The 27,469-nt window shown below is 34.4% G+C and overlaps 1 protein-coding gene across 2 annotated transcripts in view; it reads left to right on the top strand.

The window, feature by feature from the left end:
* The window catches only part of LOC115879908 (dynein heavy chain 8, axonemal), a 145,373-nt gene that overhangs the window by 66,093 nt on the left and 51,811 nt on the right, over positions 1-27,469 (top strand). For both annotated transcript variants that reach the window (XR_004049777.1, XM_030896955.1), the window contains exons 25-38: positions 6,225-6,553; positions 8,094-8,265; positions 8,324-8,477; positions 8,541-8,671; positions 9,549-9,779; positions 16,920-17,125; positions 17,183-17,403; positions 19,400-19,548; positions 21,355-21,491; positions 21,551-21,910; positions 24,965-25,191; positions 25,249-25,346; positions 25,408-25,526; positions 26,562-26,740. Coding sequence is in view for 1 of the 2 variants with exons in the window: in XM_030896955.1 (XP_030752815.1) it covers positions 6,225-6,553; positions 8,094-8,265; positions 8,324-8,477; positions 8,541-8,671; positions 9,549-9,779; positions 16,920-17,125; positions 17,183-17,403; positions 19,400-19,548; positions 21,355-21,491; positions 21,551-21,910; positions 24,965-25,191; positions 25,249-25,346; positions 25,408-25,526; positions 26,562-26,740 (2,713 nt within the window). In the remaining variant the exon portion in view is untranslated. The remainder of the gene's footprint in view (positions 1-6,224; positions 6,554-8,093; positions 8,266-8,323; positions 8,478-8,540; positions 8,672-9,548; positions 9,780-16,919; positions 17,126-17,182; positions 17,404-19,399; positions 19,549-21,354; positions 21,492-21,550; positions 21,911-24,964; positions 25,192-25,248; positions 25,347-25,407; positions 25,527-26,561; positions 26,741-27,469) is intronic.

Raw genomic sequence — 27,469 nt, 5'->3', positions numbered from 1 at the left:
CAATAACATCTATGACACCGGTTACATCCCTAAACTGGCTTCGTTTTACGTTTATCACGCTGCCCAAGTCAAGTAACGCAACTTCGTGTAAAGAGTATCGTCTTATTAGTCTAATGAGCCACTTTCTTAAGCTTTTTTTACGGGTACTGCATACAAGACTCTACAAAAAATGTGAGGAAGTAAGTGGAGAAAGTCAATTTGGATTTAAGAACGGCTTTGGTACTAGAGAAGCCATATTCAGTCTTCAAACTTTAGTACAGAATTGCCAAGATCAGAGAAAAGATGTCTTCATGTGCTTTATAGACTATGAAAAGGCGTTCGATAACGTTAAACATAACCTCCTTATATCATACCTCAGAGACTTGGGACTTGATGGAAAAGCTATAAGGCTCATCAGTAATTTGTATTGGAACCAAAAAGCTGAAATTCCTATACATAGCGTGGGAGTAACAGAAGATTTTGAAATAAAAAAGGGGGTAAGGCAAGGGTGTATTCTGTCTCCAATGTTGTTCAATTTATATGTGGAAAGAGCATTCACTGAGTCAATCTCCGATAGTCCCATTGGTTTGAAAATAAATGGTATTTCAATTAATAATATCCGATATGCGGATGACACAGTGATATTGGCAGACAATGCAAATGATTTCCAAATCCTTCTAAATGAGGTTAACAGTGAAAGTCAAAGACTGGGTTTAAACATAAATACTACAAAAACTAAATTTATGGCTGTTAGCAGAAAAAATATTCCGAACACCAGAATTTACTTAAATGGAGAGGTCATCAAGCAGGTCAGACAATTTAAATATTTGGGATGCATGGTTAACGAAACGTGGGATCCGGATCAGGAGATCAAATGCAGGATCGAACAAGCAAGATCTACTTTTCTGAGACTGCGAAGATTTCACACAGATAGGAATTTGAACTGCGGCCTTAGATACAGAATGGTGAGGTGCTATGTCTGGTCCGTTTTGTTATATGGTGTGGAAGCATGGACACTGAAGGTAGCAACAATAAACCGAAGTGAAGCCTTCGAAATGTGGACCCTACGACGAATGCTAAGAGTGCCCTGGGTCGACCGTGTGAGGAATGAAGACATTCTCAGAAGAGCTCGTTTGGAACAACGTGAACTCTTCGAAATCATCAAGAAGAGGAAAATAGCCTATTTGGGACACATACTACGTGGAGAACGCTATCACTTTCAACGTCTAATTCTCCAGGGTAAAATAGAGGGGGGCAAAAGGGGAATAGGACGAAGGAAGCTATCCTGGCTGAGAAATATTCGTCATTGGACAGGCATACAGGACTTCCAAGCACTCCAAGTCGCGGCAGTTAACAGAACCATCTGATGAAGAAGAAAAAGATGAACGCCTACGCAGGAATCTGCACGGCACCTTAAGAAGAATACTTCAGCATTCTTAGTTATAAATATTTTCAAATTGAAAAAAAAATATTTAAAAAAGTAGTGGTTTATTAGCGTTTTGGTAATATAAACTTTTTTTAGCGACTCTCTCACCATTGGGATCTCGGAAATGGTAAGAGATGTAGACTGTTCAATGAGTGAGAGGGAGGTTAATCACCGCTACCTTAAATATCTATTGTGTCCCCCTTTCTTGTGTTATAACTCAACATACATTCTAAAACTTATCGTACACGGGATTTTCCTGTTGAACATGAACTACCTTCTATGAGGGTATAACCTCTTCCACGGTTGCGGTTTGGCCCTTCGTGTCCTTCACAGTCGAGAAGCTTGGCTCCGGCTGAGGTACCTGTGAGGTGGAGGCTGGAGGATCTGTCTCCATTTTCTCCACCTCTTTAACGTGGTCTTCCCTTCGATCTGATGCCGAATCTATAATAGAGGATATATCTCTCTTTCTCTATTGCCTATTTGGATTTGAGGTCAATTCCTATTGTGAAGACATTACCATGGCCCTCTTCCCTCGAATTGATGACTCGCCAACTCGATGTCCTTACATTGGAGTTCTGGCAAAGCTGGTGATCCGGTGACGTCCCTGCTTGTCTCCCGGTGTTATGTTGGATGGCTTTTTCTCTCTTTGTCGGAGTAGAGGTGAGATGTTCTCGCTCTCTCTGTCTCCCTTGCCCTTTGGTGGAGATGCGCCAGGCTGTTTCTTGGTTCCTTTATTCTCCCAATAAAAAAATTCCCAGAAAAATGAAAGGATATTTGTCATCGCCACTAAAAGGGAAAGCTAAAAAGGTTTTTCGAAAATATATTTGTTTTATTTTGTTGTGAGTTTTCGGTTTCGTGTTTCTAGGTGCACGTTAACGTGTACCCTATTATAATATTTAGGTACACGGAGAAACCGGAAAGCTTTCCGCACTAAGTAATGCCTATCTATAGCCTGGTTACGTAAGCAGCCTGTGGCTCTGTGGCTGAAGCGGTCGTTTCGGGAGCGAGGAGTCCTAGGATCGATCCCCGAGAAAGGTAGAACTTTTTTATTTTTTACAGTTGTTTTATTTTTTATTATTTTTTTGCAGCTGTCGGTAATAGCAATCAATTGATTGCGTTAGTTAATCTCTGGGGTTATTTTTTTTTTGTTTAAATTATACGCGAAATACCCGTTTCACGTGCACTGAAGTTTTATTTTTAGTACACGTTAACGTGCATCTAGACACAGCGTTTTTTTTTTCTAAATGTTAAAACATAAAAATTGTCTATATCTATGTGGGGGATTCATCTCTCCAAAAAAGTTTTATATGGGTATTTCGCCACTGCAAGGAAATCTACAAAATAAAATAGTTTTGCTGTGTTAATCCAACGGAGAGTAATTGTCAGCAGTGGTCTACCAATAAACAAATTTGCCTAACGGACAAAAAATGCTCAACGTTTCGGAAAGTTTATATCTTTCCTTCGTTGGAAGGAAAAAATACAAAGAACAAAGAAAAAAAACTATTTTAAATATTAAATGCAACTATTCGAGAACACTGTAGTTTTTTTTTAAACAGATACGTCTACAAAAACCGTTGACGTACTGTTAAAATGACATTATATGGAGTTAAACTTCAAAGTTAACAATTACTCCCTGTTAACAATTACTTAATAAGGTAAAACAAAAAAGCTTGTAACTTTGTATATATTTATTTTTAATATGTTTTTAATTTTTACGTATTTTATGTTTATTTATGTTATGTTCTTTAAAATCAAAGAAGCGATTGCCATACATTACTAACATCTACAGATCCATGAGCAATACAATTATTTCTATTAGATTGTATTAAAAATGCCTCTTTTATTTTTCTTTTAGTAGTAGAGGCTATTGCTTCTTTCATTATAATTTTTGCTTTGTTAAAATCTATTATGTTCTTTAATTCAAACGTTTAAGGGTCTAGATGTTTCACTAATATCAAATTTGTCACATTCGCATGGTATTTTGTATATTAAATTTTTTGTTTGTTGTCCAATATTCATTGGTTTAGTGTGTGTTCATTTTTTTTGGGTTTTTTTTTGCAGTGGCGGAATATCCATATAGGACTTTTTTGGAGTGTTAAAATATACTTAAACGAATACCGCAAATTTCAGTTTTCCTGTCATATTTCCGGAAATGACAAAGATAAGGTCTATACTAATCGAACTATAAGGTCGTACTAATCGAATTATCATTGGGTTTATTAACAGGCAACTTTGTCACAGTTTAAACCATCCTATATCTCTTACCGTTCCGAGATACCAATGGCGAGAGTCGAATTTGAAACATCCTGTATAGCGAGATATTATATTTTTGTAAATTTTTTGGATGTTGTCCAGCTAAAATCCATGTATTCATGCATGGTGGGCGGAAAAAGGACTCTAGTGTGGGGATCCTCAGGGTGCAGCCACACTATCCTAAAAACGGCGTATCGGCGTAACGGCGCAATGACCTTGAATCGATTTCCAGTAATTCTATTGGCTGAAACATTTATCTGTCAAAAATTTCAGCCAATAGAATTACTGGAAATCGATACAAGGTCGTTACGCCGTTACGCCGATACGCCGTTTTTAGGATAGTGTGGCTGCACCCTCAGGGGGGTGACAGTGAAATAGGAAAATTGGAAACAGTCATTAGTGTCATTCCTGTCATTCTCCTCACGACAAGTATGGCCGCCTAGACAAGGACAGCATTGTTTTTGTCTAACTATTGTCTAACTTCACAGTTTAGAATTGACAGATTTCAGTTACAGAGACAACTTCAGATTTGTTCTAGAACGAATTAGAAAATATTCGACGCCATTTTAATTAATTCCGTTTAGTTTCGTTTTGGAAGTTCAATTTAATATTTCGGCTGAAATTTATAAATATAAAGGTAATAAAGTATATAAAATATATATTACATGAAGAATCCTGGAGAAAATGACGTTTCTGCAGTAGTAGGTATGTCCCATGTATATGAAAAATGGGTAGTAAATAAACACTGTTTTTACATTTTTTAGATGCAAGAAAATGGTGTTATAATCTCTTTGATCTGCGATTTTTTTGAAAATGGAAACAATTTACAGCAAGGTAAGATCATTTTTAACTATAGCCAACATTAGTTATCTCCAGTATGTACGATTTATTGTCAATAATACAATAAATCGGACTGATAATCTGATTATGTTATCCGACTAAAAGTCTCTTTTTGCTTCTTTTTGATTTATAAGCCAGCAGTGGGATTCTCTAAGCTCCGTAGCAAGAAATTTCCTGTCTAGCCTATGCTATTTGTATACGATTGATGAGTGACTCATCAAGAGAAGTGTTTACAGAATCGGGCCTCTGGTCTCTTTGGGAATAATGGACGCTTTTTTTAAACAGTATATTTATATTTTATACCTATTGATATTTTTACATTGTTAATTTTAGTATAAAAAAATTTGTTTTTCTGTTTTCAGGTTTTTGTATAAGGCTCCCGTTTTCATGTACCTGTGTCCGTTTTCTGTCCTTGAAGTCTGCGAATACGTGTGTTTATTTACAAATTACTGTAAGTCATGCTTATACCTTAACTAATTTACGTTAAAAGTGCATATAATTAACTAATTGGTATTGAAACAATACAATCCTCTATATTTTTATATTTATTTAGTCACGTTGTTTCATATTTCAAATAAATATATGTGAATAAATTATTTTTTGGTTTTATTTATGAAAAGAAAAAATACAAAATACATTTGAATTGAAAGAGGGCCCGCCATTGAATAACCGGAAACGGAAATGAAAATTACGCCATCATGTCCTTATTACGTCAACCTGTCAATTGGAAAATTAGGAATTAGTTTTCCAGACGACAACGAAGGCTTTCGGTGGCGTACCGTGTTTCCACGATTTAACACAGAGTTAACACTTCTTTCTAGTTAATTATTTTATGGGGATCCTTGACAGTTTTGTTTGACGATTCATTTGACACATTTGAATTTGATTTGAAATTTTGTGGATTTGTCAGTCTTTACGGAGCTTATTTTATGTTATTTATTATTTATTCTACTACTGATAGTTGTATAAAGGTAGTAAATCTAGATGGAAATTGTGGCAGAACTTAAATTAACAGTGACACTATCGCGATTTATCGAAAACGACTCTAAAATAGTTGGTTGTGTAGCGTGCGGTAGATCTCGGCAAAAATCAAGTGAAATAATGGAACAACTTTTCTCTAGTAAGTGACTATGTAATATACATACGTGTAGTTAACCGATCATTTATGAAATTCACTTAAATTAACTAATTATATATTTTTTCTTGCATTTTTGCTTTTATTTACTACTTGTCAAAGATTAGATGTCAAAGAATTTAGATACGTCAATTTGACTTACCTGCTTCAGTAGCGTATCGGATGTTTGTGTTAATAAATAATTATTAAAACTTATCTATTTTTATTATAATAATATATTTTATAACAATTTTAATAACTACCAACATTTATTCACAGCGTAAAATAAAAACAATTATTGAGTCTACCCCACGGCTACTCTACATCATAGTTTTATATTTTTTAAATAAAATTAAAACGGCATTGATAAACCGGAATTTAAGTCGGCCATATTTGAGTCCTATCGCGGTGGACCTAAGATTTTTGATATGCTCCTTCCTTAGTCTTCTTATTCAAAGATCTAAATGGACTTTTCTCTTGCTAAACAAATTTTCATAGTTGTTAGTTGATTATATTATATCAAATTGAATAAAGAGTTCTGTGACGATAATTAAACATATTAATAAATTTCATCGTAGTTAAAAACAAGAATTGTATTTTTTTGCATTTTAGGCTATGAAAGAGAGACACTGGAAACGTTTGACGAATTTAACTGGCTACCAATTTGATGTGGATTCTCCTACCTTTACATTGAGAAATGTGATGGAAGCGCCTCTCTTAAAGAATAAAGACGACGTAGAAGACATTTGTATCAGTGCAGTAAAGGAGAAGGATATAGAGGCCAAATTAAAACAGGTCATTGCCGATTGGGCAGTTGTCGAATTATCGTTTTCCAGCTTCAAGTCTAGAGGAGAATTACTTTTGAAAGGAACTGAAACGGGGGAAATTATCACTACTCTCGAAGATAGCTTGATGATTATGAATTCGTTACTAAGTAATAGGTAGGCGTTGAGTGTTTTTTCAAAAATATGGACGAGATATCTAATCTTTCTTGTGGTTAATTATGTACAGGGTGGGCCAAGTTAGACGCTTTTAAAGGGAAACACCCTTTTCTATAGGAGATAGACGAAAACTAATATCGGTGTCTGGAGCTTAATTTTTACCAAAAAGATTTTGTGTGAAAATCGCACATCGATATCTGTTACCGTTTCGGAGTTACGGGGTGTTTTTGAAGAATGTGCGTTTTTAACAAATCGCTGTAACTTTTTTGCTATGAAAAATTTTGTATTTTTATGAAAACCCAAAACACTTTTTACGTAGAATTTAATGGTTTAATTATATATTTTTTTAAATTAATAATTTAAGAAACACCAACAGAAAATTTGATTTTTTATGGGACGTCCTGTATATTTTTAATTCATTGTGAACAATTTAAAATTACCTTTTCAAAAATATAGCATACTTGATATTTTGCTCTATTCCTCTTCGAGATATGGAGTTTTTTAAATTTCCCCACTTTAAATAAGTAGGCTTTGAACTGCGCCGGCCTGTATTGCAAAAAAATCTATCTGTGAGCAGCAATTAAAACGAAAATAATATTTCCAATGAGATATGCAGAATTTTATAACAATTTAAACTATATTTAACAACATCAACACATTTAAGCTATATCTAATAACAATAAAAATAAATAGCAAACCAAAAGACATGAGATATTGCCACGGGTATTCGACATGTCGATCGTCTTCTGTTATGGACAGCCGGGACTGTTTTTGAACATTTCTCGCGAAATTCATTAACTCAGTGAGGGTGAAAGATACTCTCGCATAACCGCTAAGTACTTTTAATTCTTGTCTAGATTATAGGGGCAATATAAAAATAAGAACCTTTATTCTTCGCTGATAAAAATCCATAGGCGTTAAGTCCGGCGAATTTTACTGAAAAAAATTGCTGATAACTTCAGCGTTCTGAGGCGGTGTCCAAAGCTGTTCAAAGCCTACTAGTTAAATGTGGCGAACTTTTAAAAATTTTGTATTTCGAAGGGGACTATAACAAAATATCAAGTGTGCTATATTTTTGGAAAGGTAATTTTAAGTTCTCGTAATTAAAAACATATAGAGTGTCCTAAATAAAAAATCAATTTTTCTGTTGATAACACTTAAATTATTAATTTTAAAAAATTATACTTAAACCATTAAATTCTACGTAAAAAGCTGCTTTGGAATTGTTTTCATAAAAATACAAAATTTTCCGTAGCAAAAAAGTTACAGCGATTTGTTTAAAATGCACATTTTTGAAAAACCAGACATCGATGTAGTCGAAAGTTATCTATAATAAAGTTATGACTATTTTTAACAAATTTGAATATCTTAGAAAACATTCATTCAAAAAAGTGTCTCAAGTTAGGAATTTTGCATAATTGCTGAATGTCCAGCAAATTGCATTAGGTCGATCCACTGTGCAGCGGTGCGAATATGAACGTGCTTTTAGTTTAAATTAATAAATTAATCTAGTTAAAAAAAAAATTAAACTACATCTTAGATACAACGCCCCATTCAAGAAGGATATTCAGCTTTGGGTACACAAGCTTGTGACTACATCGGAGATTCTTGAAAGATGGTTGATCGTACAAAATTTGTGGGTATATCTTGAAGCTGTTTTTGTTGGAGGTGATATAGCCAGACAGTTGCCCCAAGAAGCCAAACGATTTAATGTAAAAAAAACCATATAAGTCGCTCGCTGAACATCACCTTAATGTGTATTTCTTTTAGAACATCGACAAATCGTGGATAAAGATAATGACCAGAGCTCATGAGATACCAAACGCTGTAGAATGTTGTACTGGGGATGAAACTATGGGTCAGTTATTACCTCATCTTTTGGAACAACTCGAAACTTGTCAGAAGAGTTTAACTGGATATTTGGGTAGGCTAAAACTACATTTTCATAACCAAATAAAAATTAATGACATCAAGTTATGCTTTTTAGAGTCCAAAAGATTATGTTTCCCACGTTTCTTCTTCATCTCCGATCCGGTGCTCTTAGAAATCCTTGGTCAGAGTTCGGATCCAACCTCTATACAAGCTCATCTGCTCAGTTTGTTTGACGCTGTATATTCGGTAAGGAAAATAAATATCTACTGTTTGAAACCACTAAAATTTGAGAGGAAAAATTCTTTCTACTACTCGTAAATGTTTTATATGTAATTTTTTAATTTGATGTTTCCCTAAAAAGTGATTTACTTATGCAGGGTGAATCAAAATCACAGCATACATGTCAATTTCAATTTATACAGTGATGTTCATCAGACAAAGTGGATAGATATACAGGGTGGCGCACCTCATTTGCCTCGGTTGATTATACGAAAACGGAAAAATGTAGAAACAAAATATTTTATGGGTATATGTGGGGAGGCAATATGCACAATTTATTAAACACCATTACATTAAAGCTCTTTTCAACAGTCTCTGGTATTTACCATACAAGGACTACACACACAAGAATTATTTCTTTAGAAATAACCTTCAAATTAATCAAGGTCAATACTTCTTCGGCTCATGGATCGATGCTGATGGAAAACATGCTATCGAGCAAAAATTGATTTAGTATCCCGCTAGCTATACTACTTAGTTTTGAGTAAAATTAGAAGGGCACTGATAAACCGGAATTTAAGTCGGCCTTTTTTGGTCCCCATTGCGCTCGAGCTTTTTCGCTTGAGGTTTTTTGATATGCTCCTTCCTTAATCGTTTTATTCAAAGATATACCCTGACAATTTCAAAATTATGCCGTATTATCGAATAAAAACGGCGTCAGCGATGGCTATGGAGTGACGATCGATGACATTTCCCATATAATTTTACATATAAAATGACAGCGATCTTCATTTCATAGCCATCGCTGACGCCGTTTTTATTCGATCATACAGTATCTTTGTGTCAAACTACCGTATTTTATTGAACTTGCGATTGAAATAGGCTCTCTACTATATTTTTTTAGGTTGATTTTGATGAAAAGAAAATCGATACTATAGTATGTATGAATTCCAATCTTGGCGAGAAAGTAGTTTTTGAAAAACCCGTCGTTTGCCAAGGCGGTGTTGAATTCTGGTTGAACAGTTTACTTTTTATGGTTCGGGAAACGGTGAAAGGAGTTATTGCCGCCCAAGCGCAATGTCTGGTTGATCCAGATTATGATTTTATTACCGGAATGACTGCCTATTGTGGACAGGTAAGCTTAATATTAAAATAAAAAATTAATTCACCACAATACACAAAAACACTTTACTTTTGCACTAGACGCTCGTTTTGCTAACCATGTTACCATCATCAGCAGTTGATTAAAACTATAAAAATAGAGAGTTTTAATCAAATAAATAATTGTTTTAAATATATTTAATATACTCAGTATTACGAAAAATCTTTATGTCAAGTTTCCTACTTGATATGTTCATTCCAATATTTTTGTAACGCAGGTGGGCAATACAGAGCATACAGAGCACATTTCAAAAATATTTTTGTAGGTATACAGGGTGATTTAAATTTATATTTACACTAAAGTTGTTTTTTATATGCAATAATAGTATTTTGCATTTCAGTGAATTTGTCATAAAATATCCATTCAAGAGAATTGTATTCTAAAAATACACTCAGATGAAAAAAAAATGCAACGGAGATTTTTTTCGCCAAATTTAAAGTTTTATATTTTTTTAATTTCAGTTCGATTTTCGTGATTTTTTTATGAAATTGAATATAAACCTATCAACTTTTATTCGTAAACTCAGTTTTTTTATTAACTTTAGTGTTTGGCTGATTATACAGGGTTAATTGAAGGATTGTTTTCTACCTTAACATTAAAACACCCTGTGCAATAATTTCATGAGTAACTTTTCCTAAAACATTATTTTTTTGTCAGAACCATGTCTCCTGAGCATTTTGTTTTTTGTCTCATGTCAACAAATTGGTTAATTTTTTAAGACCTAAATGAACTTGCCACCAACAATTTGCAATTTTTTCAACTATCATTACTTTGTGATGTTAATTTTTAATATCTGACTAGAACTCTATTAAAATAACTATATATGTATAACAGTATTAAAATTTAAAAAACGGTAAAAAGTTAGTTATACAGGCTTGGTTTTAATAAATATTAGTAACACTAACAGAACTTAGGATATTATTATAAAATAGTAACTGTAAAAACTAAGTGTACAAACAAACAAAAACTTGTAAATAATACTCTAATACTTTGTATTGTCTCCCCCGGCTGCTATACCTAACTGTCTGTAGATGTCGGTTCATATCGTTAAAAAGTTCCTCAATATTGTGACCTAGTTACGAAAAAATTGGTCAATTTTTTAAATGAATATTCAGTTGGCGTTGGCCATCATCAAAAGATTAATGACTTTGGTTAACAATCTTTTTCAGGGAAAACCATATTCAATTAAAATTACGTTATTCGTCGGTTGTCATGGATAGAAAGTCATAATTTATTAAACACTATTTATTTAAGACTAAAGGTATTTTAACTAATATCCGAAGAGAACGACTTATAGAACTATTTACAAACTTTATAACTAAGAATATTAACTCCCCTGTGAATTATAGCGCGTCAACTGTATACGTTATAACTATAGGAAGTGAATTTGCCGCCGGCTGTTTATACTTGATATCAAAAGAAATCTAGAATAGTCCAAGATTAGGCGCATAAGAATATTTCGAATGTTCTCGTATGTACTAGTCCATTCTAGTGGGTCTCGATTCTTCTCGAACGAATGAATCGTTGCGGTGTCTATGCGATGTTAAAAAAGGTCATCCGAGGGCGGGCCATATTGTGAGGTTAGGTCGAGTCCACACCGGCTCGCAACACTGCCCCCTTCTTAGGCATTTTATTTCAGAACTGTTAATCACAAATTGAATTAATGTGTGCAAAAACAGCTATATATTTTCAAACATCTTATTTAAATAGTTTTTTATAATAATAATAATATATACTGTTAAACTGTATCCAACTACAAAGTCTTTATCAAAAGTTATAAAAGGTAATAAATTTTGTAAATATAATTTATGAAAATGTATATATAAAGATTAGAACACAATCCTCTGAGGGAAAAAGAAATACTCAAAAACTCATTAAATATACTTTATTAAAAAATAAAACATACATAATCATCCATGCTAACTTTAATAATCAGAATATTTGCAAAGCTGGCCCTTTGGTACATTTGTGCGAAGTCTGGTAGAAATAGCAGTAAATGTTTGTCTCCCGATATTAGCTTATTTTTGTATGCCAGAAACAGGATCTCGATTATGTAAATCTGAACTATAGACTTGGAATCATGTACTAAATTTTACGCCAACTCAAACCATCGCGTCCACAGCTTCGGAATGGCTAATCGTGCAATGTTGTTGTTTAGCAGGGCTTCTCTCAGTTCAATCAGGGTCTTCCATAGATTGAGATAAGTCGGCTTACTCGGGGACCATTCTTTGGTGACCAGGTAGAAGATGTGCCTTGCTTGACCATGTGCATTGTCGGTTAGCCTCAAGACGCTTCCAACCTCTGGATCCTGTCGGCGTAGTTCTCCGACACGCCCAAACTTCTCATTGAACGTCGCAGCGATTCCTCTGGACATCCGCAAATCTCGAGCCACACAATGAGCGAATAATCAGGAGGCACGGAAAAGAGGTCTCGTTGATCTTCTTTGAATTTACACCCATAGCGAGCCTTCTCACTGCTGTTGTATCGGGCCATGAAATCGTCAAAGGACATCTCGAATCAGGGGGATCAAAGCTGCAGGTTCTCACGGTCCCAGCACGATCTTCTATTTCGCCTTGGTAGGGGCTCAAACGGTTGAAATGGACTACCCTTTTGGCAATTTTCTGATACGGTATACGACGTCATTAATCCTATCCATGACTTCGTATGGGCCTTCCCACGAGATTGTAGCTTCGGAGATAATCCACGACGTCTCTGCGGGTTGTACAGCCACACCAAATTCCCCTGGTTGGTATCCCCCATGCTTAGCTTGAATGTCGTAGTGCTCCTTCATTCGGTCACTAGCGCTTTGAATATTTAAGCGGACTCGCTGATGGATGTCGTCCATCCTTTGACGTAGTCTGTGGACATAATCTTCCAGCGACATCTTCTCCCGGTCGGCAACCAAACTTCAGATCACAAGGTACTATACAATGTCCTTCTGCTTAACGATGCTGGCTGGACTTTGCCCTTGGAATCTTGGACGGAATACCGGTAAAACAGGAACAGGTAATTTTTGGTTTGGCTTGGTCTTTGGTGGTCAGGAACTACTTTGGCCAAATAACGGTTGAGTGGTTCTAGTGAGTAACTGTATTTTTTATTATTCTTTGTGTATCCTGTAAAAGTAAAAAAAATATATATTTCAAAAAATATAAAACAATGCAATAGATATCAAACAGATTCATAAAACTACTTACAATTAATATTTCAAGTGTTATTTGATCTTTGGTCCCCCATTACCAACATTACCTTATTTAGGTCTTCTCTACTAACTCAACTTTTTAAACCTGTTTTAAACCTTCATTATATTTTGAAAAACTGGATTTACAACAATCTGTAATGCCCACGCTGTTTCCTGAAATATAAGTTTTAATCTATTTATTATCACATACATATTACAAACCTGAAAATTACTACGAGGAAACTTCTCAAAATAATTAGAGACCTTTTTACAAACATCTGGACTAATTTATTTTCACGAATTTGTGGACGAGTCAATGTTTTCTAATACATTTTCAGCAATCGTTTTCTTGATTTGGCATATCGTAGGCCTATTCCTCATTTCTTGATCGATAATCCATTATTTATAACAATGTAATTTGTACTGCAGGCTTCAGGTCTCCGGGGAAAGGACCAGGCCACGTCGATCGTAGAATCGTTCGAATAAAAAACTTAAATTATTTGTTGATGGCGCATAATATTTTACCACGAACTGTTTGTGGTCAATGTCAGCCAAGTGTCAGGATGTCACATTTCTTACCACAGGATTATCACATTTGAACGATTTGCAGTTCACCCAGTAGAACAGTTCACGCAGCTTGCCAAGTGTCTTTTAAGCCTCCCATACTGAAGTCCACCGCTGGTTCCATTGTGAACTTCCGCCAAGACTTCCGGGACCCTCTTCTTTGGAATGACGATCTGCCTTCTCTCTTCTTGTCCCTCTGGTCTCTCAATCACACGGCGAAGTAATCCGTTATCTATTACCAATGAATTCCACTGGGACCAGTACGACTTCACGTTCGGCGAATATCTGCAAACTTCCTCCACGTTGGTCTCTGGTCCGCGTTTTTCCAGTTAATGACCAAGCCCAACTCTGGATCACTGATTTGGTCATTTGCAAGATCTTCGGTTTGCCGATTTCCCATCTGTCCACAATTCCAACAGCGAATCGGTCCCCCTTCTGCTCATATACTGATCCAGTACTTTTTGCACAATCCTCTTCAAGAATCGTCCGAATATCCATCATTTTGGCCATCATCAAAAGATAGAGACTTTTGAGCATTCTTTCGCGGCCTCAAATTCCAGGGCACGTGCTAGGGCATCTACTTTGTTATTATGGATGAGCAAAAAAGTATGTTTGCCTTGTTCATTTTGTACGTAAACCATCAATAAAAGCCTGTACTGCCATGAGCTCCAAAACATTCTCTGGCGTAGACAGGGTACTGAAGGCGAACATAACGGCTACGTCGGCTTCCTGCAGAGTGCTGTAAAGACTCCTGCAGAGACTCACTCTTCTTTTAATGCTGTTTAATAAGCTGGGAATGATAACATGTTCCAAATGAGCTTGAGCGTCCGGATTTTCTACACAACGTACCAATTACTGATAATCTCGGGCTGTTCCGTATGGTGACAGCGACGCACCGATATCAGTCGCATCCTCGCAGTGCGACAGTCAAAGCAGTAACCTTTTCAGCGATTGTCCATCCGTTCAAACTCTCGCAGCGGCCTCAAACTGGCAAAAATAATTGGCCCAAGCGGTTTTTCCGTCAAACTGTGGTTAATAATTATCGTAGCGTGTTGACTTTGAGATATACTTATTTTCATGAGTTTTAGCGCCTCCGATGTTTCTTGACATTTTGGACTATTGGCCTTTTCTATTTCTTGTTTAAATTTTCGAGCATATTCTATTTACATCTTCCTCAATCTCTGTTATAAATCTTTAAAAACTGTAGATATGAATACTATAATTTAATTAGTTATACATTTCTTCTACAACAGTATTTGTCAAAATTTAGGTCTATAGAATTATTCTATGATTTTATCCTCTATAAATACTAATTAAATCCTGGAATTTCGCCATAATTTTATCTTTCAAACTGTCTTTGGTTTTGAGAATTCTCTGCTATTTTATCACTGATTTTATCTTCTAACTTTAATCAAAAGACAAGAACATTATCATTCAAATTGTCTGTTTAAATTGTAGTAAATTTTTCAATGAATAGTGCATTGTTTCACCTTCCAGCTTGAAGTAAATGTGTCAGGATCCTCACCTTCTTCCACCAAAACGTCTCTCAGTCTAGCTTGCAAAATGCTTTTTCTTTCCATCTGTCTCGCACTCTCTCTCTCTCTCTTCCAATATGCATTTCAGTTCGACACTTTCAAGTCTTTCAACAATTTTTTCAGAGCCATTCTTCTAGTCTATCACACGCCACACTTGACACCAATTGTTACGTTTTCGTCGGTTCCGTGTGGATAGAAAGTCACAATTTATTTAAACACTATTTATTTAACACTAATTAACAAAACTAATAACGATAAACGACTTATAGAACTATTTACAAACGATCATAACTAAGAATTTATTTTGTAATTTTAGCTCGTCAACTGTATATTTATGAACTCACTTCCATTTACTGCTGTATATTTATACCTACATAAAGAAATCTAGATATAGTATATAGATCGTTATATATATATATAGGTATATATATATATATATCGTATATACATACCCCATTTATGGGTAATCGATACTTCTCGAACGATGAACTATGCGGTGTCTACGATATGCAGCAAATGTTTCCGAGGGCGGGCCATATCGTGAGGTTAGGTCGAGTCCACACCGGCTAGACAGTTGTGGTAACAATAATTACTTAAAAAAATATATGAATAACATCTTGTGGCAAGTTCATTTTAGTTTAAAAATTAAGTAAACATTGTTGACATGAGTCAAAAAACAAACTGATCATGAGACATGGTTCTGAACGAAACATAACGTTTTAGGAAAATTGACAGGGTGCTGTAAAGATAGGGTAGATCGATTTTCAAACCCCAAAATTTAAAATATATATATTTTACATTTTACCCATTATCTTATGTACCACTATTCATTATTTGTATATTAAATAACATGGACTGCATTTGTATATTTTCGATTTGTTTACATTGCCCGAGCATATTATAACTTTGACATAAAAATCTCTGTTATAAATTTTAAAACTGACAGATATGAATACTATCATTTAATTAGTTATACATTTAGTTACAACATATTCAAAATTTAGGTCTATCGGTTTATGCTAGCAGTAATAACGAGTATAAATAAAAAAATGGTCAGTACAACGCTCGCCGTTTTTAGCTTTGGTTTTAGTTTTAGTGCTATTTTTACAGAAAATAAATTCTGAACTTTGATCAAATGACAAGAACATTATCATTGCCGATATCTCCTGGTTATAATGTAGTTCTTTTTTCAAAATATTGCATTGTTTTAGCTTAAAAAAAACTTGAATTATGCGGCTTTTTTTGCGAGAGCTACCCGCAGCTCTGGTAGCGCAATAAAGAGATGACTATGTACGTCAATCATAGCCACAATAGACTGTAATTTTACCTCGTCACGAGATTTTTTGGAAATCACTTCCATTTATCTGGATTTCTACTAACTTTTGACCTTTTTTGTCTGTCGCATTTCCCTCTATTTAATAATAAATGATTTAAAAAACACACAAATACTACTGGCAGTAAACAAGCTGTGGCAAAAATTTTCTATACTCCGTGTAAACAATAGACTATCGCAAATACTGCCTTTCGATTAACGTACATAGCCATCTCTTTATTAACGCAGCGCCGGTAGCTCTCACAAAAAAAGCCGCATAATTCAAGTTTTTTTACTAAGTCTCAGCACTGCGTCTAATCCAGCATTCCAGCGTTTTGGTCGCGTTCAACAGTCGTGTTATTGACATGTGTAGTTTTGAGAAATTTGGTGCGCCTTTTAGTAGCAAACCGTAAAACAGTCGCATTTCAACTGCCCTGTAGAGAATTTGGTATGGAGCTTTTTTGGAACACTGCATCACTATTTATATTCCTGCTCTACACGTCGTATTACAAAACATTTTTTAGGCGGCTTTGGTGGGTATCCAGGTGTTATGGACCAAAGAAGCTGAGATTGCAATTAAAAGAGCTCGAGTGGACAAAATGGCAATGCGTATAACCAATCAAAGATTCCTAGATTTACTTAATTCTCTAATTGATTTAACATCCAAGGACTTAAGCAAAATGCTGAGAACGCACTATGAAACGATGGTCACTATTCATGTTCACCAAAGGTTTTAGATGATATTATACCTAAATTGTTCACAAATATACTATGACTAATATTTCAGGGATATTTTCGACAATATCTGTAAATTGCGAGTCAAGTCTTTATTAGATTTTGAGTGGCAGGCTCAGTGTCGCTTCTATTACAATATTGAAAATGATGACGTTATTGTCCGAATTACCGACGTCATATTTCTATATCAGAATGAATACCTTGGAATTACCGAACGTTTGGCTATCACTCCTTTAACCGATCGATGTTATATAACTCTGGCTCAAGCAATATGTAAGTTAAGGATTGTTTGTTGCAGAACCTTTTGTATAGTAAACGCCACGAATGTTTGGGAGTGATTCATCGCTTGATGAAGTTAGAATCGACACGCGCGCTATCATTTTTACATTAAAAACGTAAATTCTTACCGCAGACGTAGGTTTTTAAAGGCCCGGTCTAATCATCTGCCTGCGCTCCTCCTACTTATTCTAAAATGTTAGCGTGATTGACAAAGACGATACTATATCGCGTTTCTTTGATTGATTCGTTTTTGTGCGTCAGTTCATTGGTGTGCTTGCAATGCGACCAATGGGGCATTCCATTTTATATTTATAACCAAATATATGTTTTGACAAGACTTTGACAGTTACAACAACAAATTACAACAGATTATATATTGATTATTATATGACTTGAAACACCACGGCACTGGAATTAAGTTTTATGTGACCTTGAACAGATTAGTTCACATGGTAGCGACCGATGAATCACTCCCAAACATTCGTGGTCTTTACTATACTAGTGTGTACTCTTATAAATTTTATGTTGTTTTTTTACGATATGATGTAACCTAAATTCATTTTTTATTAATGCATATCTATACTCTTGTGGTGAGTTTATTGCTGAATATAGCTGGTTTTTTTCTTTGGAACAGAAAACTGTATATTTAAAAGGTTGTACTTAAACTGCCGTTAAACGGTAGCTTACTAAAATGCCGTTATTAGGTATGACGTCGTTGATGTGACGCACTTGACGGCTTTATGAAATATAGGAATTTTATAAGGACTAACCAACGCTATCCACCCCACCAAATAACCAACGCAACTAACCTCGACATTGATAAAAAAATTTAAAAAACAAATATAAATTAGTAAAAACCAACCAACCCCACCAAATAACTAACTAACCAATGAATTAACACCCTCCAAATAACCACGCTAACCAACCCGCCAAATAACTCAACCAATCCAACCAAAAAGAGTGAAACCAATGCAATAAGATCACGCTATTAGCAAAAAAAAATATGAAAAAGTCTTGGTCGGCGTGAGATTTGAACCCCGGACCATTCGCTCACGAAGCGATAGCCTCAGCCACAGAGCCATAGGTGCTCTTGCAAAATGCTTATAGCCAAGCATTACCTTCCACCGACATGAACGACGTCTCAATATCTATTAACGGCATTTTAGTAGGCTACCGTTTAACGGCTTTTTAAGTACATCGTATTTAAAATGTCTAATTTTAACTATAACGAAAATGTTTTAGATCTTTTGCACATAACATAAAGAATTTATCTAGAAATAAAAATGGAGAGTCTGAAAAGTTACTCTACAATATGTTCCCTGATTAGAGGAGGAAAAAAAAACTTTTTTATTATTGATATTTTCAGAAAAATGTATTCTTCATAAAAATTTTTCCTTTTTCTAAAATGGTTAATCCCGTTTATACTTTTCGAAATTCCTATACCTACCGTTTTAGAGAAAATTTAAAAAACCTGAAAATATGCTTGAATTAATAAAAATCAAAAGGCGTTTCTATGGTAATATAATTTCGATTTCATTCTTTGTTAGATGGATATAATAATTTTTTATTAACGTCATATCTCCGTGGTTTTATGGCAAAAGGTACTATGTCGAAACCTTATTGCTATATTTTTGAACCCGATAAACGTGTTTTCGCCAAAATTTCTAATTCTATAAAAATCATATGGTTCTATTTGGCTGTATATCATTTTTTTAATTTTATTTCCCGTTTATATTGCTATCTAACTATATCATAGAATTAATACTTCTAGGAGTATTAAAATATGTTGTCAATATAATGTTACCATGCTGTAGTAATTTTTGAAAAATTATTTATTAAAAAACACATAAAAATTTAGTTAGTATTAAACATTCTTTGTCGTAATAAAGCTGTAAACATTCGGACCAAAAAAGCGCACACTAGTTTAGAGCGTTCGGCATTAAAGAATATATGCATTTATATTCATGGATTCACATATCGATTTTATTAGGGATCAACATGGGTGGTGCTCCCGCTGGTCCAGCAGGAACTGGAAAAACTGAGACAACTAAGGACATGGGAAGAACTCTGGGCAAATTCGTTGTCGTATTTAATTGCTCGGATCAAATGGATTTCAGAGGACTCGGCAGAATATTTAAGGTACAAATAATGTCTATACTGTAAAAAAAAGGAGATTAATCTCTTGTTCTGAGTAGCGTGACCCTGATATAATTATGATATAAATATTTATATTTTAGCGGTAGTCTGGATAAAAAGTTCACCGAATCTTTGGGGCGTATATCTAATGTTTTGTATTGATAATGTCAGACACAATTCTACTTTAACATACTCTCAAATTTACTTTTTACGCCCTTTTTACTTAAATATCTGCCTAAAAATATGTTGCTTTTGCTGGTCTGTTCTTTATCTCTGCAAGTTACTATGCCCGATCATGATGATCTTAATCATATAATGTTTAAGCACATATTGTTGTTCTTAGTGACATAAAACGCCCGATAACACTTAATAATAAATAAAGATAATGAAGAAATGACAATAGAAGTTTATATTTTATTATTAAAATATAGAAGGAGTGATACAAGAAAAGGTCTGGTATCTGGTTTTACCTGAAATAAGATAATAATAAATAAACTGAACCATTATGCGTTAACTAAGGCTTGTAGATACTGAGATTTAGAGAAAAACTATAAGAATCACATCGTGGAACTTTACTACTTTTCGCGAACCCTATCTTTCAAAAATTCAAACCGAACTAACTTTATTATCTATTTTCCAGTCCGGCCTAAGGGTTGGTAAGCAGTTCCAAACCCTGCATAGCCAATAACGTCATCACCGAAGGTACCAGTACCTCTTGGATTGGTCAGTTTGACACTTGTCGAACCTCTTACTGCTAGATGATATTTGTTTGTCCATTTTAGAGTTATACTGTTAATTCCTTTTGTCTATTTAGATAGCTTCGGAATTTTAACAGATAATAAAGTTTTAGTATAAACAGACAGAAAGATATTTTGGAGATGTTTGCTTTACAACTTCCTTTATTGAAAAGGGCCCTATCTAAAACTAGTATTCCAAAAGATCGAATTTAAAGCAAGAAAATAATCTGTTACAATTTGCCCTCCCCTTAAGAGAGAAGCTATTGTTTCCAAAAAAAAAACAAAAAGAAAGGAAACAATTAAGAGATAAAACTAAAATAAAAATCAAATAAAATATTATTTTAACTTTTATGTACGGGGTGAGTCTTAAATAAGTGCAAATATTTTTATGGGTGATATATTTCGAATCCAGGAATATATTTACGAGGTTTTTTTTCGTGAAAAATGAAATTTTGGTAATTTTGGTAATTTTATTGTAAACATTTTTAAATTATCAGTTAAAAATATAATATCTTTATAACAGGCAACATAGGTAGTATATTAAATTTACTAGAAAAAAAAAATTTTTGGACTTGTTGGATCCATCAGTCCTGAAATTATTTTCACTTATTTAAGACTCACCCTGTATATCAAATTAGGCGATCGTGCTCCCGTCGCTTCTCAATTATTAGCCTTGTTCTGTAACTATAGAAGAGATCGAATCAGTAGAAAATGCAGGAAGAGATACAGAATCAGGCTCCAGCTTGCGATGCGACACAACCGCATCAAAATACGTTCCCGCCTTAAGTGTTTTTGTTGGTTTGTTCTCCTTTGGATCTAACCCATTTGCATTTTCCAATGAGTATTTTTTTAGATTTCTTTTGCAGTAGGGAAACACCTACAATATTTTTCTGAAATTTAAAGGATAGTTTCCCCAATGAGAGAATATATGACAGTGAAAGTATCCTTAGTTCTTTGTCATTTTAATTGAAAAGTAGATTTTTGAATGTTGCCTGTTGAAATCCCCTTCTCTCGCTGGACAGACTATGCGATTTATGGAACGACTCTAAAATTAAATATTTGATTTTTTTAGGGATTAGCGCAGTCTGGTACTTGGGGTTGTTTTGATGAATTCAATCGAATCGATCTCCCTGTCTTATCCGTGGCTGCCCAACAGATCTATATCGTACTTCAGGCAAGAAAAGAACGGAAAGCGGTGTTTATCTTTATGTACGTTTTTATATTTTAATAAAAAGTGTCATAAGAATACTGTCAATACAATATTTTAGGGACGGTGATCACGTCAGCATGAATATAGAATTTGGAATATTCTTGACTATGAATCCTGGATATGCCGGTCGTCAAGAATTACCTGAAAACTTAAAAATTATGTTTAGGAGTGTGGCAATGATGGTACCGGATAGACAGATTATTATTAGGGTTAAAATGGCATCTTGTGGTTTTAAAGAGAACATTATCTTGTCTAGGAAGTTTTATACGTTGTATCAGTTGTGCGAGGAACAACTATCAAAGCAGGTCCATTACGATTTTGGACTAAGAAATATCCTGTCTGTTTTAAGAACTCTTGGTGCGCAGAAAAGAAGTCATCCTTCTGATACAGAAGAGACCATTGTAATGAGAGTATTGAGGTAATCTGGGTCCTGATTTTTGGATGGTACAATCCAAATGGGGTGGACGACGTCTTTTCAAAAACTTATTTGTCAAGCAATATCTAATTCTATACGGCAGTTGTTAAACATGTATATCTATTATAGGGGTTTGTTTTGGGTCTGCTACAAAACAATATGTATTTGTTAAATAGGATACCCAGTATAAATTTATACTGATCAATTCTTTTTATTCTTGTGTTGGGAGCTGATTAAAACTTTGTATATAGTATATTTTTTGTAAACTAAAATCGATATTGCAAAACTATTTTTGTAGCATATACTTTGTGTTGCAACTATAACTTATAGTGATATTTTTGTACCGATTACTTTTACCGGTTACTTATATGGTTACCGGTATTATTTCCAGCGAGCAACTCTCAAATAAAAAAAATCGAATGAAACGCTAACCTAAAACATTTAGTTCCATTCCAACTGCCTACAAAAGTAATTCATGGCGACTCGAACCGCCCACACTATAAGGAAATAATGTCAAACAAAGACAATATAGTCGCGAAACGTCGCACAGATTATATTGTTTCATTTGAGTCTAGAGGTGGGAATTCTAGTTCCTTGCAAGTTTTATTGCAGATAAAAACAAAAAATTAAAAAAGAAACTCAAATCAGAGTTTAAAAAACTATATCATAAATCGATTTGCGCAAATAATAAAATATTTAATATTTTATTATTTCGTTTTCTGTCTTATTTTACCAAAAAATGCATTTTTCTTCACTTCAATCTTTTTGTTCTAATCTAAAAAGTCAGAATATCTACTTCATTTCATAAGATATTTCTTAATTTTAGGAACCTATAGTGAAACGTTCCTATAAAATATTCAAAGAACATTCTAAAAACTAAAAACAGTATCCACGACAATTTTTTGTGGTAATTACGCCGGCTCGGCTGCGGCAATGACAAGACCGGATCCATCGTTGTCGCCTTGTATTATATCTGAATAGATTCCCGTGAACTAGTATTTTAACTAGTTCCTCTTAGTCTAGTCTAGTTCGGTCCGGGACCGGTAACATACGGCTGGCACTCCCTATTCCCGCCTAGCATCGGGCTACGATTGCGCTGGCCGATCCGTACGTGACATAGTCTTTTATTTAGTTCTTCTAGTTCCTCTCGGTCCGGTACCGATATCATACGGCTGGCACTCCCCACTCCCGCATAGCATCGAGCTACGATTGCGCTGGCCGATCCGCCGCCGCACAGTGTAACGAAATCGGGAAATGCTGGACATTAGCCCAAAAAAACAAAAAAATTAATTTATCAAGTTTTATATATAGATGGATAAAGGACATCACAGACCTCCACCATGTGAGATATTTCTTGAGTTGACCTCTTAGTCGGGGAGTTATGGCGGGTTAAAGTTATGGTTTCCTTAATGTACCAAATCTGTACAAAAATTTCATACAATGAAATTTAATATTTTCAGAAGTTTCCTTGTGTTGTTCAATTCCAACAATTTTTTCCGTAAAGAGAGGTCTTTTACCAACAACAAACCTGAAAAAAATGTGCCAATTTTTTTCAAGTCTAGTTTGTACATGTTTATTATGGCTTTCAAAAAAACGCTTACATTCGTGCAAGGTTATATATACAAAATATCATAGAGTGATCCTTCTAGTATACTGTTACATATAAATTTCATCCACCTAGATCCGAACCTGGAAGAAAAAAATTAATTTGTTTGGTAATAATTACGTTTTCCATTGATTCGACCGTAGTTTGGTGACATGAAAGAGACAGCAGAACTATTTGTTTCCCTTTACGGTTGGTATTATATGCCTTCAAGCATTCATATGCTTTTAATTCATGGTGCAAATATCTGTGAACGTTTTCAATTATACCCATCGGCAAAATGTCCGAAGAAGCATCTGAATCAAGAAACAAAGAATTTCGATCGTCCCGCCAAATTTTTTCCAGGAAGAGTGGTCGTAAGGAAACTATTGAAGATATATTGCACAACTTATTGATATATTCAGATCCTCTACTTTCACATCTGCGACCAAACCACTCTAAAAATAAAAAAGTAGACTTGTTTCCGGAAGCGAAAGGGCTCTTGTATATGGATGGAGAAGAAATTGAGAATGATTTTTAAGCATGTTTTAAGTAAGTGCCTTACATATTATGTTATTTTGGGATAATATACACCCCACATAAATTATCGCAACACTTATTAATTTGGAAAACTGCAAAGTATTCTTAAATTCTCTTGGTTAACAATAATCTCAAAAGTTATTTGCATTAATAGCAACTTGTTAAGGAATGGAAAGTGTATCATAACTCAGGCCAGACCTTAGATTTAAGTTTTTCACATAAAAATGTTTGAAGCGTTTCAAGAATAAATACTACGAAAAATATAAGTGTTGCGAAATTTTTTGTGAGGTGTGTATTATGGTTTCCTTTGTTGAAGTTGAATACATTTTTTTCGCATATTATCATATTATTTAATACTGTTAAAATATATTTGCCACTTGTGTCGTTCTTTTTGAGTTTTGCAGTCTTATCTAATTTATCCCTGATTATTTGAATATTTAGGAATGTTGATTGAGTTTTGACATATTAGCGGGAGAGAAATGATTGTTCGGCAGTAATTTGATAACGTTTTTGGCCCTTAAGAGCTATAAACTCTTCGTAAATAAAAAAAAATATACCTGTAAAGTCCTTTTATAAAACTTCGTATTTTTTTTGACCTTCCATTACGCCTTTTTTTCTTTTCGCCCTGTAGCAAAAATTCCTAGTCGTATTATTTAATTTCTGTCAAAAAATTTCAGCAAGAATAGTGATAACTGAAGAAAAATGCCAATGTCTCACTATTTTAGTTTTCGTTACACTGTGCGCCGTCGCATATTATTATATATCGCTCCCCGCAATAGGTCCTGAGAAACTAGTCCTTTGAGAAACCGGGAACTAGTTCCTTTCGTTCCAGGGTCGGAATAGTTCATTGGAACTAGTTTGTTCTCGAACTACACACCTTTATTTGAGTCATCCCAATACCGACGATTTTTTTTACATATTATTTTTTGTTTTAGGGATATGAATTTAAGTAAATTAATAGACGAAGATGAACCGTTGTTCTTATCCTTGATAGAAGATATGTTTCCGGGCATTAAATTATCTACGTACGCCTGGAAAGACCTACAGAAAGCCGTTACGAACGTTTGCATTGACATTGGTATAATTAATTATCCATCATGGAATTTGAAAGTCGTTCAATTGTATGAAACGTCTCTTGTAAGGCACGGTTTAATGGTGCTTGGTAAATAAAGTTTATATTTTCATTGCGGAATAAATGAAATCGTATTTGAAAATTTAGGCCCTACTGGTGCCGGGAAAACAAAGTGCATGCACACCTTAATGAAAGCTATGACGGAAACTGGATTGCCCCACAGAGAATTAAGGATGAATCCCAAAGTATAAATTGAATTAAACTTGTTCCGCTGCTATTTATTGAAATCTTTTTTATACAATTTAGGCTATCACTGCACCACAAATGTTTGGGAGATTGGATGTAGCAACAAACGATTGGACAGATGGTATTTTCTCTACGCTCTGGAGAAGAACGCTTAAATTTAAAAAGACAGATTACTGTTGGTAGGTGTATACTGTGAAAGATCGGAAACTAGTAAATTGTCAATATTCTCCCGGGAATAACACTGTTCATCAAGTCGCTTGGTGAATTTTCGAAAAAATTGAGAAATATTTTATTTCCTACGTATATAGAAAGTAATGTAGTGTATAACGTGCAATAAATAAGTTCCAATTAGTATGGGTTGAAAAAGTATATTGAAGGAAAGAGAACCGTGAAAGGTTAAGTGTAAAATATATATTTTTTTAATGTTGTAAGCTTGGAGTGATGATGGTACATATTATAAAACTGAGAAAGAAGTTCTAATATGAGTTGAGAAACACTATAAGGGATATAAAGTTAGAGAGGATGAAAGATTTAGTTCAAAAATACAGGGTGGCGCGGCGCCTCTCATATGACACGGAGGCTCCAAGAAGAACGACAGTTTCTATTGAAATGAAATTTTGTGAGCATATGTAGGCTAATTTAGAGTATTTCTTAAAAATATAGAGAGTTCTACAGGGTGTTCCCCAAAAAGTTACGTTAAAGTTGTGTTTTCTCTTCAACATAGCTGTCATATTAGTCCAACTTTAACAACTAGTTATAATTTTTTGTCAGTTAAAATAAAAAAAAATCTCAGAAATTTGTCGAAAATGAAAACATCCTAGATCAGAGAGGATTGATTTAATTCTTTTAGTTGGTGACTGAAGTGTGCATTCACCAATTAAGAGAATATTTAAATGCTCTAAATTTCTCTAGTCTCGCCTTTTTTTATGGGGGTATGTTAAAGACAGTGTTTATAAAACTCGAACAAATATTGTCGACAACATGAGAGAAATTATTGTGGATGTTTTTTGAAAACACAAAATGATCTTTTGAAAAGAGAATGATTTTATGCAGTGAATAGGAAAAACATTTTATTCTTTAAAAATGTTTGCTGTTAATAAATATATGTGTGGTTAATTTATCGTAATTTCTTGATTCATTTTCAAAGTCCTACTGAAAAATAAACTGTATCTTTATCTTTAATCCATATAATTAATAAAGTTGTACTTTTGTAGGTTGGTTTTGGACGGCCCTGTTGACGCCGTATGGATAGAAAATCTCAACTCTGTATTGGACGATAATAAAACTTTAACTTTAGCTAATGGGGACAGGATAGTTATGGCAAATAACTGTAAACTTGTGTTTGAACCTGACAATGTAGATAATGCTAGTCCTGCTACTGTATCTCGAATGGGTTTGTTGCTTAAATTAATTTATCCTAAATTAGTCGTCAAAACTAAATTCTTAATATTATATTTATTTTTAATATAGTCATGTAACTAATAATTTTACAAAGCTTGAACGTCTTTGGAAATAAATTCCGGCTCTTATACAGGGTGTTTCAAAAAACTCATGGGGACATTCTTCTCGTAAAAATAAGATTTATTTTTTATATCAACATAGGTCCGATTCTGCTTTGTTTTGTAGCTAGGTAGCTTAGGTTAGGTTGCCCAGGTTTGGGATCATGTTTGATCCCTCACTCGGAGACCTTGGGTCTATTGCGATACCCCTGTATTGTACCAAACCTTCCTCTCATTCTTTCTTTGCGTTAAAGCACTTCCAGCTCTTTGCAAAGTTTCCGATGTCACTGATGTTGGCTGCTGTCCTGCCTTGACGCAGCCAGAACTATGTTTCTCGGCAGTCCATCACAATTTTCGATCTCACTGATAGCATGGCGATGCTTCTTAAAGCGCTCAAACAGAGTATATCACGATATCCCCTATTGGTCTATCAGCGATTTTCTCTCGTATACAACTGACCGCTTCGTTTATGGCGTAAACCTCTGCTTGTAGAACATTACAGCCATCCGATAGCCTTAAAGATCGTCGGATGTCTAGTTCTTCTGAGAAGATATATATCTGTGCCTCCTGAAGTTACGGAAGCATCTGTGTAAACTGCTATCTCTTAAGTGTTCATTACTCGG

Source organism: Sitophilus oryzae, unplaced genomic scaffold (genome assembly GCF_002938485.1).
Source record: "Sitophilus oryzae breed Bouriz unplaced genomic scaffold, Soryzae_2.0 scaffold_158_pilon_pilon, whole genome shotgun sequence".
Classification (NCBI taxonomy): Eukaryota; Metazoa; Arthropoda; class Insecta; order Coleoptera; family Curculionidae; genus Sitophilus; species Sitophilus oryzae.
This window is presented reverse-complemented; position numbering and strand designations above follow the sequence as displayed.